Genomic DNA, 16,292 nt, shown 5'->3' with positions numbered 1-16,292 from the left:
CATGCGACTTTCTCATCACCACCTGCTTTTGGTGGTTATCAGTGTATTACAAAGGTACAAAACAGATTTTAGTACTTCAATGAGTTGGTAAATTAACATTATATCAGTTAATGAAATTACAGTATTTACCTGTAAATTAAAGTGAAAACCGTAAAATGTTAAACGTTGCTACCGTAACTTTTACAGTAAAACTCTGGTAACCACAGCTGTCGGTTTTTTACCGTACATTTTACGGATTTTTTTTTACAGTGTACACTGATAATACCAGTTATTTAGTTACATTTTCTGACCACTGCGGTGCACTCTGTAACGGCGTTAAAACTAATTTTAATTTTAATATAGGAACGACTTGTCACTGAATGTTAAAGGTTTATTCTGAAGGTGTATATATAGAAAGAGAGGGAGTTTTTGTATGAAGTAAAGTGTTTTTGTATAATATCCTATCATAGAGTCGACCACAAAATCAGTGTTTTTAGTTATATTTGAACAATAAAACAATTTTAAAACACACAATTCATAAAACAGACAAAGATATACAACCATAGCTATTGTAAACGTTTTATTCATTTCGTCAGATGTAAACATACTGGTCCCGATACACTTCCTGTTTCTTTTTTTTTTTTAACTTTACACAAACATCACAAAAAAATACAACCAACATAACATTTGACTGGATGAAAATGTTACATTAGCACCTTTAAGATGTATTTGTATATGTGAAATAAAAAAAAAAATATATATATATATAAATATTTAAATTATTATTATTATTGGTCTATAATATTTAAAACACGTCATAGAAAGCATCATCATGTAGACAACCATCATGATTATAAGCATTTTAGCAAGATATAGACCTTGTGACAGCTTCTCCGTGTTTTAAAAATTAAGTGATGTGCTTGTGATCCTCGTATTAAGTTAAATTATTTCCAACTTAACAAAAATCATACAACCTCCTACAACAAAACAATAATAATAATAATAATAAAAGTAATAATACCCAATAAACTAAAAAAAAATCTAAATCAGTCATAAAACTAAAATAATTAATTGAAATACATTAAAATGTATTTAATTAAATAATAAGAAAAAGCTTACATAGAGACTAGTTTGTTTAATTTAAAATAAGAATGTTATTTTTTATTTCATGGAAAAACTGATCATATTTCACAGACTTAAGAAGGAAAAGCAAGAGCAATAAGAGCAAATGTGATCAAGTTTTTCCAGTTGTCAGCACATGCATCAAATCCAAACATTGCATTAAATAAAGTACAAAATGAATCAAATTAATCTTACATCACTGTGGGTAGTTATGGATATGAAGTTATAGATGTAACAACTGTTTGACCTTTTTGTGGTGTTTAATTAATAAAATCAATTATTTAGTACATTTTCTGACCAAAACGGTGCACTCTATAACAGCGTTAAAAACTAATTTCTTTTAATATAGGAACTACTTGTCAAAGTTGAAGGTTGTACTGAAGGTTTTTTAATTATTATTATTATTCAGTTTTTGTATAGACATCCTATCATAGAGTCGACCACAAAATAAATATTGTATATTAGTATTTTTAGTTATATTTAAACAATACCAATTTTGAAACATTAATGAAACAGACAAAAATATAAAACCATTGTAATTAATAACTATTATAACTAAAATGTTTTATACATTTAAAATATTTAAAACACAAACATGTCATAACAACTATCATTATGTAGCTAGACAACCATCATGATTCTTGTCTGAAAGCATTTTAGTAGTTTAAAATTTAGACTTTGTGACAACTACTCCATGTTTTAAAAATTCAGTGATGTGCTTGTGATCCTGGTATTATGTTAACTAAATTCCATCTTGAAAACAAAAACCATACAATCTCATATTCCAGTACAGCAGGTGGCGATACAGATGTTCAAGCCGGATATGTTCCTCTTCAAGAACAAGATGTTCGGGCTCGGGGTCGGTGGTGTTTATGTTATTCTGGTGTTTTGTTTAGTTTACGTTGTACATTCTTGTCTTGTGTATGTGTTTTAACTTTATATTTATGAGACAGCCAAGTAACTTAATTCATACCAAATTCTTAAATAGTGATATCTGTTTATTCTTTAACATTGAGAGGGAAAAAGTCAAAACATCATTTTGCCTGCTGTCAGAATATCATCAGACGTTTAGCCTTCATGACAGTCGATTACTGGGTCGCAGGTTTTATTCTGGCTCCATCGATAAAGAAGAATCAAACCAGCTAAAGTAAACAAAATCATACAAAGAGAGATCATACAAAATGCATGTTATTTTTTATTTAGTACTGTCCTGAGTAAGATATTTTACATGAAAGATAGTCCACAAGACTATATGTTAGAAACAATAAGAAAAATAAAACTATAAGAAAAAAATAGCTGAAATTATTATGAGATCATCCAGGTAACCACACAGTATTAAAGGGTTCCCAAACTTTTGAAAGGGGTTATTTTAATAATTTCAGCTTTTTTTGTCTTGTGGACTTGTGGACTTCCTTTCTCATTTTCACATATGATTGTAACTGATGCATGGTCTTTAAGAGAGGGTAATAAAATATTCGGCCATATTAACAGAGGTTCTCTTCAGTTACTTTACTTTATCTCAGTGAAGTGATAATTATGAAATATAGATGTGTACCTCTTGATAGTGGCGAGGAATTTCCAGGGGGAGTGGCTGTAAAAACTTTTTGATCTTTTTGTGGTGTTTAAAAAGCAGAAAAATGCACACTCCACACATAGCCGTAACGAGAAGTGTGGTTAATATACTAAAGAGCAAAGCCCTCCTCTTTATCATTTCAGCTACATTAGAAGGAAGGAATGAAAGAACGGGAGGCATTATGAATTGTCAGTTAAGCAAATTAAAACATGTCAGCAAAATACATGATTTATTCCAGCATGCAATTAATTTCAGTTTCTGCTTTAAAAGCGAACCAATTTCTGATTGGGTTTAATCACAAACAATATGAATCAAAACGTTGCAGTTTGTAATAAATAAGTGATTAAGACTCACGTGATTCCGGGGTGAATACACAAGTTTGGTTGCTAACATTTCCATGAGGATTTTCATAGAGCAAATACTGAACCTGGAAACAGTAGTTTTGCCCTGATTCCAGTTTAGGAAAACATTCGTTCTTGCTCTTTGTAATAAAATGTTCCTGTGGGATCAAAAACGCTTGTCAGCTTTACAATAGTCCTCTTAGTGAAATATAGTGAATGAACAAGTTGAAGGAGGCAAGAGACCTTCGATCCTGCATTATCCATTTTCCAGAATGATACATCAAATTCAATATGGTCTCCGTATTCATATTTTAAGCTCTCGTCCATATGTGACAAAGTCAGACAAACCGTTTCAGGTTTTACAAATGGTTTCACCACAGGAACACAAGAGTTAACTGTAAAACAGGATTAACAAAGAAATATTTAAGAAGGTGAATAGGTGCACACGAGTTTGATACATATTAGAGGTGATAAACATACATTTGGAAGGTACAACCATATAAAACACTTCTTACCATTTACACACTCAACTTTTTTTGAATCCTGCCATTCAGACACATTGCCTCCTTTCTCTGCACGTACTCGAAATATTGCTCCATAGAACTCAGGCGTGATATAAAATTTTAAATCTATCCTATTATGACTTGTCACATTGTACCATTCATCTGATTTGCTAAAAATAAAATAACAGTAGAGAAGAAGTTAGTTTAAGATAAGGCCAAGCAAAACCTAATGTGAGGTTTTGATGAGATGTTATATGACGGCTTCATTCACCATTGACAAAAAGTGCCAATGAAAGTAAACGTGTTAGAAAGAACATCATAATGAGGGTAAGCAAATGATGAGAGAATTATTACTATCATTTAGTTGAACTATCCCTTTAACACAACATGCTTACGAGCCAAGTTTATACTGCAGTGAATACAGCACACTGCCAGCATTGGGAGGACTCTTCCACTGCAGATTTGATCTGACAATTTTGACATCCTGTGGTGGATTTAAGCAGAATGTCCCCTCTGAAATAAAACAGATAAACAGTATTCTGTTATGGATATTAAAGTAATCATACGGTCTTTTAAATATCAGTTACCGCAGTCCCACACATCATGTCTTTTGTGTCCTTACCTATGTCAAATAACAGCATCAAAACCGCCCCTACACAAATGTGGCGGACCATTTCGACGATGTTTAATTCATATCTTCCACCGTGAAATATGTGCGTTTCGTAAAATCTCCATTATAGCTGGCTCGAAGAAACAGGCCAGTTCCTCTTACGACAAACAAAGTAAGCTATATTACAGTCGGTCGACGATAACAGTTCCTTTTCCGTCTCTCACATTCCGCCCACTCGTTGTCTGGAAGGGAAGTCCTCACCGTCGCAAAATATCGCGCGAGTCACCGTTGCTGCTACTACGGTTGGAGTTAAGGTTACGATTTTGGACTCAAATACACAACAAATGGCGTCCTCTATTAGAAATGCCCTTCAAGGCAAGTGAGCAAAACCCCGGTTTGGAAATTACTCCCAATAAATGAACTGTCTAAATGAACTCTCGCGAGACAGCAATCATTTCTCGGCACTGGCCAAAAGCGAAACTAAAATCACGTGTTACATACACTGATAATACCAGTTATTTAGTTATATTTTCTGACCACTGCGGTGCACTCTGTAACGGCGTTAAAGCTAATTTTAATTTTAATATAGGAACGACTTGTCACTGAATGTTAAAGGTTTATTCTGAAGGTGTATATATAGAAAGAGAGGGAGTTTTTGTATAAAGTAAAGTGTTTTTGTATAATATCCTATCATAGAGTCGACCAAAAAATCAGTGTTTTTAGTTATATTTGAACAATTAAACAATTTTAAAACATACAATTCATAAAACAGACAAAGATATACAACCATAGCTATTGTAAACGTTTTATACATTTCGTCAGATGTAAACATACTGGTCCCGATACACTTCCTGTTTCTTTTTTTTTAACTTTACACAAACATTACAAAAAAATACAACCAACGTAACATTTGACTGGATGAAAATGTTACATTAGCACCTTTAAGATGTATTTGTATATGTGAAATAAAAAAATAAGTAAAAAACAAAAAAAACAGGAAGTGCTTCTGGACCAGTGTTGTTTACATCTAGCGAAATGGTCTAATATTTAAAAATGTATTATTTAATTTATTGATTTATTATTTATTTATTTATAAAAATATTTAAAACACGTAATAGAAAGCATCATTATGTAGACAACCATCATGATTATAAGCATTTTAGCAAGATATAGACCTTGTGACAGCTTCTCCGTGTTTTAAATATTAAGTGATCCTCGTATTAAGTTAAATTATTTCCAATTTAACAAAAATCATACAACCTCCTAAAACAAAACAATAATAATAATAATAATAAAAGTAATAATACCCAATAAACTAAAAAAAAAAAAAATCTAAATCAGTCATAAAACTAAAAATAATTAATTGAAATACATTAAAATGTATTTAATTAAATAATAAGAAAAAGCTTACATAGAGACTAGTTTGTTTAATTTAAAATAAGAATGTTATTTTTTATTTCATGGAAAAACTGGTCATATTTCACAGACTTAAGAAGGAAAAGCAAGAGCAATAAGAGCAAATGTGATCAAGTTTTTCCAGTTGTCAGCACATGCATCAAATCCAAACACTGCATTAAATAAAGTACAAAATGAATCAAATTAATCTTACATCACTGTGGGTAGTTATGGATATGAAGTTATAGATGTAACAACTGTTGACCTTTTTGTGGTGTTTAATTAATAAAACCAATTATTTAGTACATTTTCTGACCAAAACGGTGCACTCTATAACGGCGTTAAAAACTCTTCTTTTAATATAGGTACTACTTGTCAAAGTTGAAGGTTGTACTGAAGTTTTTTAATTATTATTATTCAGTTTTTGTATAGACATCCTATCATAGAGTCGACCAGAAAATAAATATTGAGTATTAGTATTTTTAGTTATATTTAAACACCAATTCTGAAATATTAATGAAACAGACAAAATATAAAGCCGTTGTAATAATAGCTATTGTAACTAAAATGTTTTATACATTTATAATATTTAAAACACAAACATGTCATAACAACTATCATTATGTAGCTAGACAACCATCATGATTCTTGTCAGAAAGCATTTTAGTAGTTTAAAATTTAGACTTTGTGACAACTACTCCATGTTTTAAAAATTCAGTGATGTGCTTGTGATCCTGGTATTATGTTAACTAAATTCCAGTTTGAAAACAAAAAAAACATACAACCTCATATTCCAGTACAGCAGGTGGCGATATAGATGTTCAAGCCGGATATGTTCCTCTTCAAGAACAAGACGTTCAAATGGCTCGGGGTCGGTGGTGTTTATGTTATTCTCGTGTTTTGTTTAGTTTACGTTGTACATTCTTGTCTTGTGTATGTGTTTTAACTTTATATTTATGAGACAGCCAAGTAACTTAATTCATACCAAATTCTTAAATAGTGATATCTGTTTATTCTTTAACATTGAGAGGGAAAAAGTCAAAACATCATTTTGCCTGCTGTCAGAATATCATCAGACGTTTAGCCTTCATGACAGTCGATTACTGGGTCGCAGGTTTTATTCTGGCTCCATCGATAAAGAAGAATCAAACCAGCTAAAGTAAATTGGGTGAAAGTGAAAGTATACAGAAGATGGAAAATCATCAGGGTGCTGCGAGCAGCAGCTCTGGAGCTGATCTTCTCTCCAGGATCGCTCTCAATGATAACAAAGCTGGCATGGAGGGACTGGACAGAGACAAGATCAACAAAATCATTCTGGAAACCTCCAAGGTTTGCATAACTATTTATTTACTTACGGTATACAGTGTTATACAGCGGCATGCGAAAGTTTTGGAACGCCTTGCAGAATCTGTGAAAATGTGAATAATTCTAACAAAATAAGAGAGATCATACAAAATGCATGTTATTTTTTATTTAGTACTGTCCTGAGTAAGATATTTTACATGAACGATAGTCCACAAGACTATATGTGAGAAACTATAAGAAAAATAAAACTATAAGAAAAAAATAGCTGAAATTATTATGAGATCATCCAGGTAACCACACAGTATTAAGGTAGGTTCCCAAACATTTTAATAATTTCAGCTTTTTTTGTCTTGTGGACTAAATGTAAAACTTTTATGTAAAATATCTTAATCTAATATATTATATTTTTATTTATTTACGTGTTCATTTTAAACTCAGTTATTTATTTAAATCTGTTTATTTTTATTTATTTTGTAACTTTTAGTTAATATGATGTTGAAAAATTTTGTGTACTCATAAAATTAAAAATGTTGTTTACATTCGTATAGCAAGGTACATCGCAAGAAATTGCTTAATGACAATTACTCGTTGTACAGTAGAAAAAAAACTTAATTTTGCATGACAGGGATCTAGATTTTATGAGAATGAACTGAAGAAGGAGCAGCAGGTGAATCAACGCATTGAAAAGATGATGGAGCAAAAAGCAAAAATCACTGAAGAACAGATGAAGCAAGCACAAGCAGAGGTAATTAACTCTGTAATGATTGTCATAAATGTTATAATTGGGTTCAGTTTTATTTGTGAGCTTTACGTAATATATACAGTGAAATGCATTAGTTTTAGACCCCCTTTTATCAGCTGTTCAGTTAGAATTATTATTTAAGAGTTTTCATACCATAGGTGGACAAACTGACGTGTGAACTGGAGAGGAGTCGAGAGCTGAGTCGTCTAATAGTTCACGTAGACATGGACGCGTTCTACGCTGCCGTTGAAATGAGAGACTGCCCAGAGCTGAAGGACAAACCGATGGCAGTGGGATCCACAAGCATGCTGGTAAAAAATTTTTTTTAAAATAAACCTAGCAGAACTTTAATGCATATCTACAATGCTGGCATTTTAACTCATTATCATTTTCAGTCAACCTCCAATTACCATGCTAGGAGGTTTGGTGTCCGTGCTGCCATGCCAGGGTTCATTGCTAAGAAGCTCTGTCCGAATCTTGTCATTGTGCCGACTAATTTTGACAAATACAGAGCAGTGAGTGCCCAGGTATGTTGTATCTTAGTCTTACCTTATTCAATATTCATAGCTGCTGTTGTTTGTTAAAGGAGGTCACTTCCAGAACAAAAATGTACAGATAATGTGCTCACCCTCTTGTCATCCAAGATGTTCATGTCTTTCCTCAGTCGTAAAGAAAATATGTTTTTTGAGGAAAACATTTCAGGATTTCTCTCCATTTAGTCGACTTATATGGCGCTTGCGATTTTGAACTTCCAAAATGCAGTTTCAGTGCAGCTTCAAGGGAAACTTAGGGTCTTATCTAGCGAAACCATAAGTCATTTTCTAAAAAAAATTATAATTTATGTACCTTTTAATCTCACATGCTCATCTTGCCTAGGTCTGCGTGAACTCTTATGTGTTCTGATTCAAGACAGGGTATGTTGAAAAACTCCCATCTCATTTTCTCCTCCAACTTCAAAATCATCCTCATCGCTGTTTTTCCCTGTTTTGTAAAGGGCGTTGATCTTCTGTGCATGTTCACTTTGTAAACACTGTGGTGGTACTTCTGTAGCAATGTAGGACGATTTTGAAGTTGGAGGAGGAAATGAGATAGGAGTTTTTCGACATACCCTAATGGTCTTAAACCGGAACGCACAGAGTACACACAGACCTAGAAAAGAAAAGCATTCGAGGTTAAAAAGTATATAAACTGTCGATTTTTTTCTAGAAAATAACCGATCGTTATGCTAGATAAGACCCTTCTTCCTTGGCTGGGATCATGTAGAGCCCGGTAAAGCTGCATTTAACCTACATTTTGGAAGTTCAAACTTGCAGGCGCCATAGAAGTCTACAAAATGGAGAGAAATCCTGAAATGTTTTCCTCAAAAACATATTTTCTTTATGACTGAGGAAAGAAAGTCATGAACATCTTGGATGACCAGGGGGTGAGTACATTATCTGTAAATTTTTGTTCTGGAAGTGGACTTCTCCTTTAATGCCTGACTTTGTCTTGAAGGTACGGGAGATATTTTCAGAATATGACCCTCATTTCATGCCTATGAGTCTGGACGAGGCTTATCTGGATATCACTGAGCACCTGGAGCAGCGGAAGCACTGGCCGGAGACCATGCGAACATATTACACCTGTGATGCCAAGACAGGTGCGTTACTGTAGTCTGTTGTTTAGTGTAGGGGTTTTTAACCTGGTTAGCTCAGGTGATCCATGGCAGCTAGAAGATTGACAAGCCCTGCTCTTGTGGACTAAGTCCAAGTTTTACTTTGTGAGAGCTTTGACGATGAAAGACTTTTATTATGAGTGACTATGTCGGAGTGATCCATGTTTCTTTATTCTGATGAGAAGGAAATAATGCAGAGAGGTCTGCAGCTGAACCAGAGAAAGATGGACTGTCTCCAGTGCTGTTTGAGGACAGTCCCAGCTCTTCACCCTCTCTGTCAGGGCCTGATAGGAAATCAGAAGTGTTTGGGACGAGTGCAGAGGAGGCTGTAAGGGAAATGCGCTTCCGCATTGAGCAGAAAACATCTCTTACTGCCAGTGCGGGTGAGAGAGGGGAGAACTTTCATACATTTTTAACCTTAAAACATGAACATTTTCAAATATTCACACTTCATATAAGAAATATAGAGTATTTTTTCTTAGCTTGATCTCTTTTATAGGCATTGCCCCAAACATGATGCTTGCAAAAGTATGCAGTGATAAGAACAAGCCCAATGGCCAGTACCGAATTCCTCCTGAGAGACAAGTTGTGATGGAGTTTATGAAGGAACTTCCTGTTAGAAAGGTCTGCCTGACTCTTTTATACCTTACTATAGCTCATTAACGTGGCCTAATAGTAGTGTTTATAAATTCCAGGTGTCTGGTGTTGGAAAGGTTACTGAGAAGATGCTGGCCGCTTTGGGAATTGTCAATTGTGCACAGCTGGGCCAGCAGATGGCACTATTATCCCTGCTTTTTTCAGGAACCTCCTGGCATCATTTCCTTCACATATCTTTGGGTTTGGGCTCCACATGTATCGAGAGGTGTGCTTTTTTTAGTGTTACAGTGTGCGATATAGAATAAAAAATGTATTCTAATACTTAATAGGAAAACTGGTCTTTTGTTTCAGGGATTCAGAAAGAAAAAGCATGAGCACTGAGAGGTAATCAGTTTTTTCCAGTCTTCAACACGTTTTAGATCCAAGCATTTAATTTCTGTTTCCTCCTTCCCTCATTTTATTTCCGTTATTCCTGTTCACTGTTTCTTTTAGGACGTTTGGAGAGATGAGCGATGCAGAGGAGCAGTATTCCCTGTGCAGGGATCTCTGTCATGACCTAGCACAGGACCTACAGCGGGAAGGCCTCAAGGTACCTGGGTTTTAGAGCAAAAGTAGCTATTATCCATTATTATACTGAGTGTTGGAAATAGCCAGCGAAAACTGTTCACTCTGAACTGTTTATCTTTTGTTGTTCTTTTAATTGAATCTGTGATGTGAACATCAACATCATTACTATGTACTAGAGTTGCTTTTGCAGACCTTTGTTTTAAAGATTGTTCTCAATTGTTTCACTTGCTGGATGTTTTAAACATTATAAACACCCTGAATGACTGGTATAAATGTAAACATGCATTGGCCTCACATTCATAAGATGGAATGTATTTGTGTTTGTACTATAGGGTAAAACTGTTACTTTGAAGCTGAAGAATGTCAAATTTGAAGTGAAGACCAAAGCGTTCACACTGCAGTATGCTGTCTGCACTGAGGAGGAGATCTTTGCTGCTGCTAAGGACCTTCTCAAAGCTGAGATTGACAGTGTCAGTCCTCAGCCACTAAAGCTGAGACTCATGGGTATATATTACACCTTGTGTTGTGTGTTATTCAAGTCGTTATCATTATTTAGTTTTTAAAAGTATTTGTGTGTCTACAATATATATACACTGTCCTTTAAAAGTTTGAGATCAGTAAGATTTGTAATGATTTGTAAAGACGTTTCTTATACTTATCAAGGCTGTATCTATTTGATCAAAAATACAGAGGAAAAACTGTAATTTTGTAAAATATTATTGCAGTTTAAAATAAGTTTTCTATTTTAATATACTTTAAAATATAATTTATTTTCAGCATCATTTCTCCAGTCTTCAGTGTCACATGATCCTTCAGAAATCATTCTGATATGCTGATTTATTGTTAATGTTGGAAACAGTTGTGCTGCTTAATATTTTTTGGGACCTGTGATACTTTTTTCAGGATTTTTTTTGATAATTAAAAAGTTAAACATTTTTCGACAGATTTTGTTACAATATAGAGTACTATTCACAAGTTTAGGGTCAGTATTTTTTTCCTTTTTAAAAAAAAAAAAAGAAATGAATGCTTTTATTAAATTAGAATGATTTCTGAAGGATCACGTGATACTGAAGATTGTAGTACTGGCTGATGAAAATTCAGCACTGTGTCAGAGAAATAAATGATATTTTTAAATAGAAATATAATATAAATATTTCCTATAAAATAGAAAACCAATATTAGAAATTGCAATAATATTTCACAATATTACTGTTTTTTCTGTATTTTGATTAATAAAAAATACAACCTTGATGAGCATAAGAGACTTAAAAAATTAAATCAAATAAAAATAAATAAAAAATCTTAATTAAAAAACTGAAAATCCAAACTTTTGAACGGCAGTGTGTATATATATATATATATATATATATATATCACCAATGATGCATTTATTTAATCAAAAGTACTGTAAAAACAGTAATATTGTGAAATATTATAATAATTTTAAAATAACTGTTTTGTAATTTATCATGTTTTGAAATAGAATTTATAATTCTTCAGAAATCATTCCAGTATGCTAATTTGAATTTCCTGTTATCAACGGTTATTAATATTTGTATGGAAACTGTCATATATTTTTTTTTAATTGGCAGAAAGCTAAAAAGAACTGCATTTATATGAAATATTTTAGACCTATAAAGTTTTTACTGTCACTTTTCGTCAGTTTAATTGCCAAATAAATGTGAATTAAAAAAAAAAAAAAAAAAAAAAAAAAAAAAATCTATATAATTTCTAAAAATATATATAAACTTCAGACAAAAAAAAGTCTATGAACTATATATAATTATAATACTACTAATAATAGTAAAATAGCATTATCAATAACTTTGTATCATGACACAATATTTGCCATTACTGTTTTATATGTATATGAAATCTAGACGATTTATCATTGCAGGATTTGACATCATACACAAAGAATGAGACAATACAATCATATACTTTTTTTTTTTTTTTTACTCTGACACTACCTTAGGTGTTTATTTCAGGCATTGAAATTCAGTTTCGAAAATTTTCATGCTAATGAAGAGATGTGTGTTTTGCAACAGGCGTTCGAGTGTCCGGCTTTATCAGCGCTGAAGATAAAAAGCCTCTTCAGAGGAGTATAATGGGATTCCTGCAGAAAGGTGGATCTGATTCAAGCGGCTTCACGCAGTGTGCTGGATCTGCGCTCAAAGCAGAAGAAAGCAGTGAAGGTGCCAGTTTCCTAAAGCCACAGTCCACTGAGATAAAAGCACCTTCTGTGTCTGAGCAAACACCCAAATCTAGAGGACCTCAGCAGCAATCGTTTTTTCAAAGAGCACAGTTGAAACGACTTCAGCAGCAGCGGGAACAAATGCCTGTCATCGCTGGTACAGACACAACGAACAATAGTGCTGACGCAGGTGCTGCAGCACAAACAGATCTACCAACAACAAACACTCAATCAGACGCAACATCAGCAAAAAATTTGTCAAATACAAACTCGGAGACAGACGCAACAAGCTACGTAAATAAACCTGCAGTTTTAAAGCCATCGTTTAAAATCACAACCCAGGTGCTGCAGTCTCTCACCTGTCCTGTGTGCAATATAGAAATGAAGGATGTAAACCTTACAGCCTTTAACAACCATATTGATGAATGTCTGAAGGGCAGTGCAGTGGATAATGAACCCACAGATTTGGATGCGACTGAGAAACAAGAAGAGCTTAACAGCAAACCGCCTGCTTCAAATTCAGAAAGCAAGACTCTTAAATCTTCAAGCCACGACCCACCCAGTAATGAAGAGAAGCCGTCAACTAGCATCTCAGTGACACTGGTGGAAACTGATGACAGCAGTGATTTCAAGACTCCATTTTTTACTCACAAGACCAAAATAAATGGAAAGCGTTCTGTTATTCCAAAAAAGAAGGTGCATTCTGAAACTAGTTCTAAAGCATCACCCACGAGACACAATGTTGAGGATGTCACAGAGATGTCATCTGACTCGAAAGGCTCGTCTTTGACGTGTCCCGTGTGCAGTCAGCCACAGAGCACCGATGACCTCGCTCTCTTCAACCGACATGTGGATATGTGTCTCAACCAGGAAGTTTTGCTGGAGTTTAAAGAATCTCATCCTCCTGTGGATCACTCAGATGCACCAGCACTCAAGAGCGTAAAAGGTCAGTGCAAAAACCATCAATCAGTGCAATAAAACAAAACAAAATGAAGAATGGTAACAATAATCATACCATGACAAGTAAGAAAGTGAATTGATAATAATGCATTTGTTGTTTTGTCTTTTACAGGCCAACTGGGGGACCAGGGACGTGTTTCTAAAGTGAGAGAAAAGAGCAAAAGGTATTTTGCCGTGTAAAAGGCAATATTGTTAGAACACTAGGGATGTAACATTATTAGCAATATCGTGGTAGCGAAATAGCAAAACTGTCTCGATATCATTGTGGTCATATGACAACAGTGATGGGAATAATGGCGTTATTTTTTGCCGTCATGTTTCCCCGTTACAACGCCGTTACTGACAATAAATGTGGCGTTACTATAATTTATTTAAATTTTAAAAACTTTGTCTCACACACACGCAAAGAAAGATACAGAGTGAGAGAGTCTTATATACCATGAAGAATTGACACGCTACATGAAAATGATATTCTTCGCTGTATTCTCCTGTCAAAATAATGGAGTTCCTTTGGAATTTAGCTTTTAAGAACTGCTGGTTTATCCGGTAGTAGGTGGAACTAATGCGCCAATGGCAATCTTATTGGCTGGCGCTCACCTATTATCGTCCCTGTTTTTATTTCAGCAAATCAGTTAGAGTGGACACAGACAGCGTTATTAATATTCAGGAACCCAAAAGCTCATGAATCCTTGGTGCGTTTTATATTGTTATTAGTAGTAGAATTCGTAGTAGTTTTGTTATCTTACCAGTATTATTTTCATTATTTTATTATTTCCCTTTTTTATAGAAACACCACATTACAAACAATATCTTAAGCACAACCACCTGTCCTACGTTCAGTCAACATGACAAATATGCATGCATAAATTAACGTTATTTGACGTATATGAATTTTTTTTTAAAAAGTAACAGTAGTTACTTTCCCTGGTAATTAGTTCCTTTTGTAATTATGTAACTCAGTTACTAACTCAGTTACTATTTGTGAGAAGTAACTAGTAACTGACTTTTTTGTGACTTAAGTTTTCTTAGTTAAAAACATTGGTTGGAGCTCTTAATTTCAAATTGCATTAGATAGAAAAATGTAACTAAAATATAGAAAATAATTTTTTTCCAAGTCCTCATTTATCCTTTTTTTTTTTTTTTAAACATCACAATAAATATTGCATTGTGGGCTTCATACCAAGATATTATCATATTGTAGATTTTGATATCATTACATCCTTAAAAATGTAACTTTATAATATATACAAATTGTTTTTTTTTCAAGTCTTCATATGACTTTTTTTTTTAAACTATCGCAATAAATATTGTGTTATGGACTTCCTATAGAGAAATTATTATATAGTGAGATTTTCATATCGTTACATCCTTAAAAATTACACTTTAAAATTTACAAAATTTACAATATTTTTTCATAATTGTAATTTTATTATCGTATCATGAAATTTTAATATTGTTACATCTCTAAAGAATGCCATTTGAATGTATGTTACTGTTTAAAAGTTTGGGGTCAGTAAGATTTTTTCTTTTAAAGAAATTAATACTTTTATTCAGCTATTAACTATTTTTAATATTGATAATAACACCTGTTTCTTGAGTGGCAAATCAGCATACTAGAATGATTTCTGAACGATCATGTGACACTAAAGACTGGAGTAATGATGCAAAAAATGCAGCTTTGCCATCCCAGGAATAAATGACATTTTTAAATATATTAAAGTAGAAAACTGTTATTTTAAACTTTTACATCATTATTTATTTTACATCATTATTAGTTTAAGAGGCTTTGTTCAGGAACATTAAACAAATCTTACCAGCCCTAAACTCTAACACTAATGTATACTATTTTTGTGTCTTATGATTTTTATCTATTCTCCATTTTAACTACAGGCAAGGATCATCTCCTCTTCCTCCCTCGAAGAAAATCAAAGTGTTGAGCACAAAACACACAATCGACAAGTTCTTCAAAGGCAGTCCCAGACAGAACGTCTAATTCTTTTACAAATCCAGACAGATGAATATATTGTTTAATTTATGAAGAAGAGACATTATGATCCATGAGGATTAATCTGGATTCACTTCAGGGAATATGTTGATGGAACATGTAAAAAATATGCATGCTGAAGATTATTGTATGGTTGATAAGAGATGTTTCTGGGAAGATTATATACTCTGACACAAAGCTGAAAATCTGTTTGGGTGTATTTTTTTGTATTTATTGAAATTTGTGTGTGAAAATACTTCATATTGTGCTTCAAATTTATACTTTAGGACCTGACTCTTTCAGTAATTATGTATATCATTAAATGTACATTTATATATGAGTGAAGGATGGCTCAGATATTTTTAAATAATTTTATTCTTCACACAAATACAAGTGAGCATTTAGTTTTGTATGGACGTTGTAAAGCACTTTACAAAACATGATGTATGATTTACAATCTAAATAATAAATATATACAGAAGTGTAATAACTGATGCAGTTGTACAATTCTGCATGTACACATCTAAATTGCACCTTAAATTAATGTGAACAAAAATATTAAAAGTCTCATATGGTCACCAAGGCTGCATTTATTTGATTAAAAAGACGGCTCGATTTGAAAAGGGGGATATTATTTTTACAGATTAATGAAAAATCACTGCATGGATTTTTATCATTATAGGGTAGATTTGTACATACACAGCCAACACACATTAATGTTCAAACAACATGAAAAAGTGAAGTTTGCATCTGATGACCCCTTTAA

General features: G+C 33.2%; 2 protein-coding genes across 6 annotated transcripts in view; one reads left to right on the top strand and one right to left on the bottom strand.

Annotated features, from left to right (window-relative positions):
* Positions 1 to 4,531, bottom strand: part of ifngr2 (interferon gamma receptor 2) — a 17,897-nt gene extending 13,366 nt beyond the window's left edge. The window contains exons 1-7 of one of the 4 annotated variants that reach the window (XM_051109106.1): positions 4,141 to 4,531; positions 3,914 to 4,031; positions 3,531 to 3,688; positions 3,259 to 3,410; positions 3,029 to 3,173; positions 2,657 to 2,817; positions 1,197 to 2,243 (exon numbers count right to left, since the gene is read on the bottom strand). In XM_051109106.1, coding sequence (XP_050965063.1) covers positions 2,235 to 2,243; positions 2,657 to 2,817; positions 3,029 to 3,173; positions 3,259 to 3,410; positions 3,531 to 3,688; positions 3,914 to 4,031; positions 4,141 to 4,192 — 795 coding nt within the window. In that variant the 5' untranslated portion in view covers positions 4,193 to 4,531 and the 3' untranslated portion in view covers positions 1,197 to 2,234. Of the gene's footprint in view, positions 1 to 1,196; positions 2,244 to 2,656; positions 2,818 to 3,028; positions 3,174 to 3,258; positions 3,411 to 3,530; positions 3,689 to 3,913; positions 4,032 to 4,140 lie in introns of those variants that run through there. The other 3 variants (XM_051109107.1, XM_051109105.1, XM_051109104.1) reach the window with 3 other exon arrangements.
* polk (polymerase (DNA directed) kappa) overlaps positions 1 to 16,095 on the top strand; it is a 23,707-nt gene extending 7,612 nt beyond the window's left edge. The window contains exons 1-14 of one of the 2 annotated variants that reach the window (XM_051109100.1): positions 6,401 to 6,852; positions 7,454 to 7,573; positions 7,729 to 7,881; positions 7,966 to 8,097; positions 9,065 to 9,209; positions 9,410 to 9,607; positions 9,724 to 9,848; positions 9,920 to 10,086; positions 10,173 to 10,205; positions 10,314 to 10,410; positions 10,721 to 10,892; positions 12,437 to 13,528; positions 13,655 to 13,706; positions 15,433 to 16,095. In XM_051109100.1, the coding sequence (XP_050965057.1) occupies positions 6,715 to 6,852; positions 7,454 to 7,573; positions 7,729 to 7,881; positions 7,966 to 8,097; positions 9,065 to 9,209; positions 9,410 to 9,607; positions 9,724 to 9,848; positions 9,920 to 10,086; positions 10,173 to 10,205; positions 10,314 to 10,410; positions 10,721 to 10,892; positions 12,437 to 13,528; positions 13,655 to 13,706; positions 15,433 to 15,535 (2,727 nt within the window). In that variant the 5' untranslated portion in view covers positions 6,401 to 6,714 and the 3' untranslated portion in view covers positions 15,536 to 16,095. Of the gene's footprint in view, positions 1 to 6,400; positions 6,853 to 7,453; positions 7,574 to 7,728; positions 7,882 to 7,965; positions 8,098 to 9,064; positions 9,210 to 9,409; positions 9,608 to 9,723; positions 9,849 to 9,919; positions 10,087 to 10,172; positions 10,206 to 10,313; positions 10,411 to 10,720; positions 10,893 to 12,436; positions 13,529 to 13,654; positions 13,707 to 15,432 lie in introns of those variants that run through there. The other variant, XM_051109101.1, reaches the window with a different exon arrangement.
* Positions 16,096 to 16,292: the final 197 nt, after the last annotated feature.

This window comes from Labeo rohita, chromosome 5, assembly GCF_022985175.1.
Source record: "Labeo rohita strain BAU-BD-2019 chromosome 5, IGBB_LRoh.1.0, whole genome shotgun sequence".
NCBI lineage: Eukaryota > Metazoa > Chordata > Actinopteri > Cypriniformes > Cyprinidae > Labeo > Labeo rohita.
The sequence above is the reverse complement of the archived record's forward strand: the minus strand, read 5'-3'. Positions and strand labels throughout refer to the sequence as shown.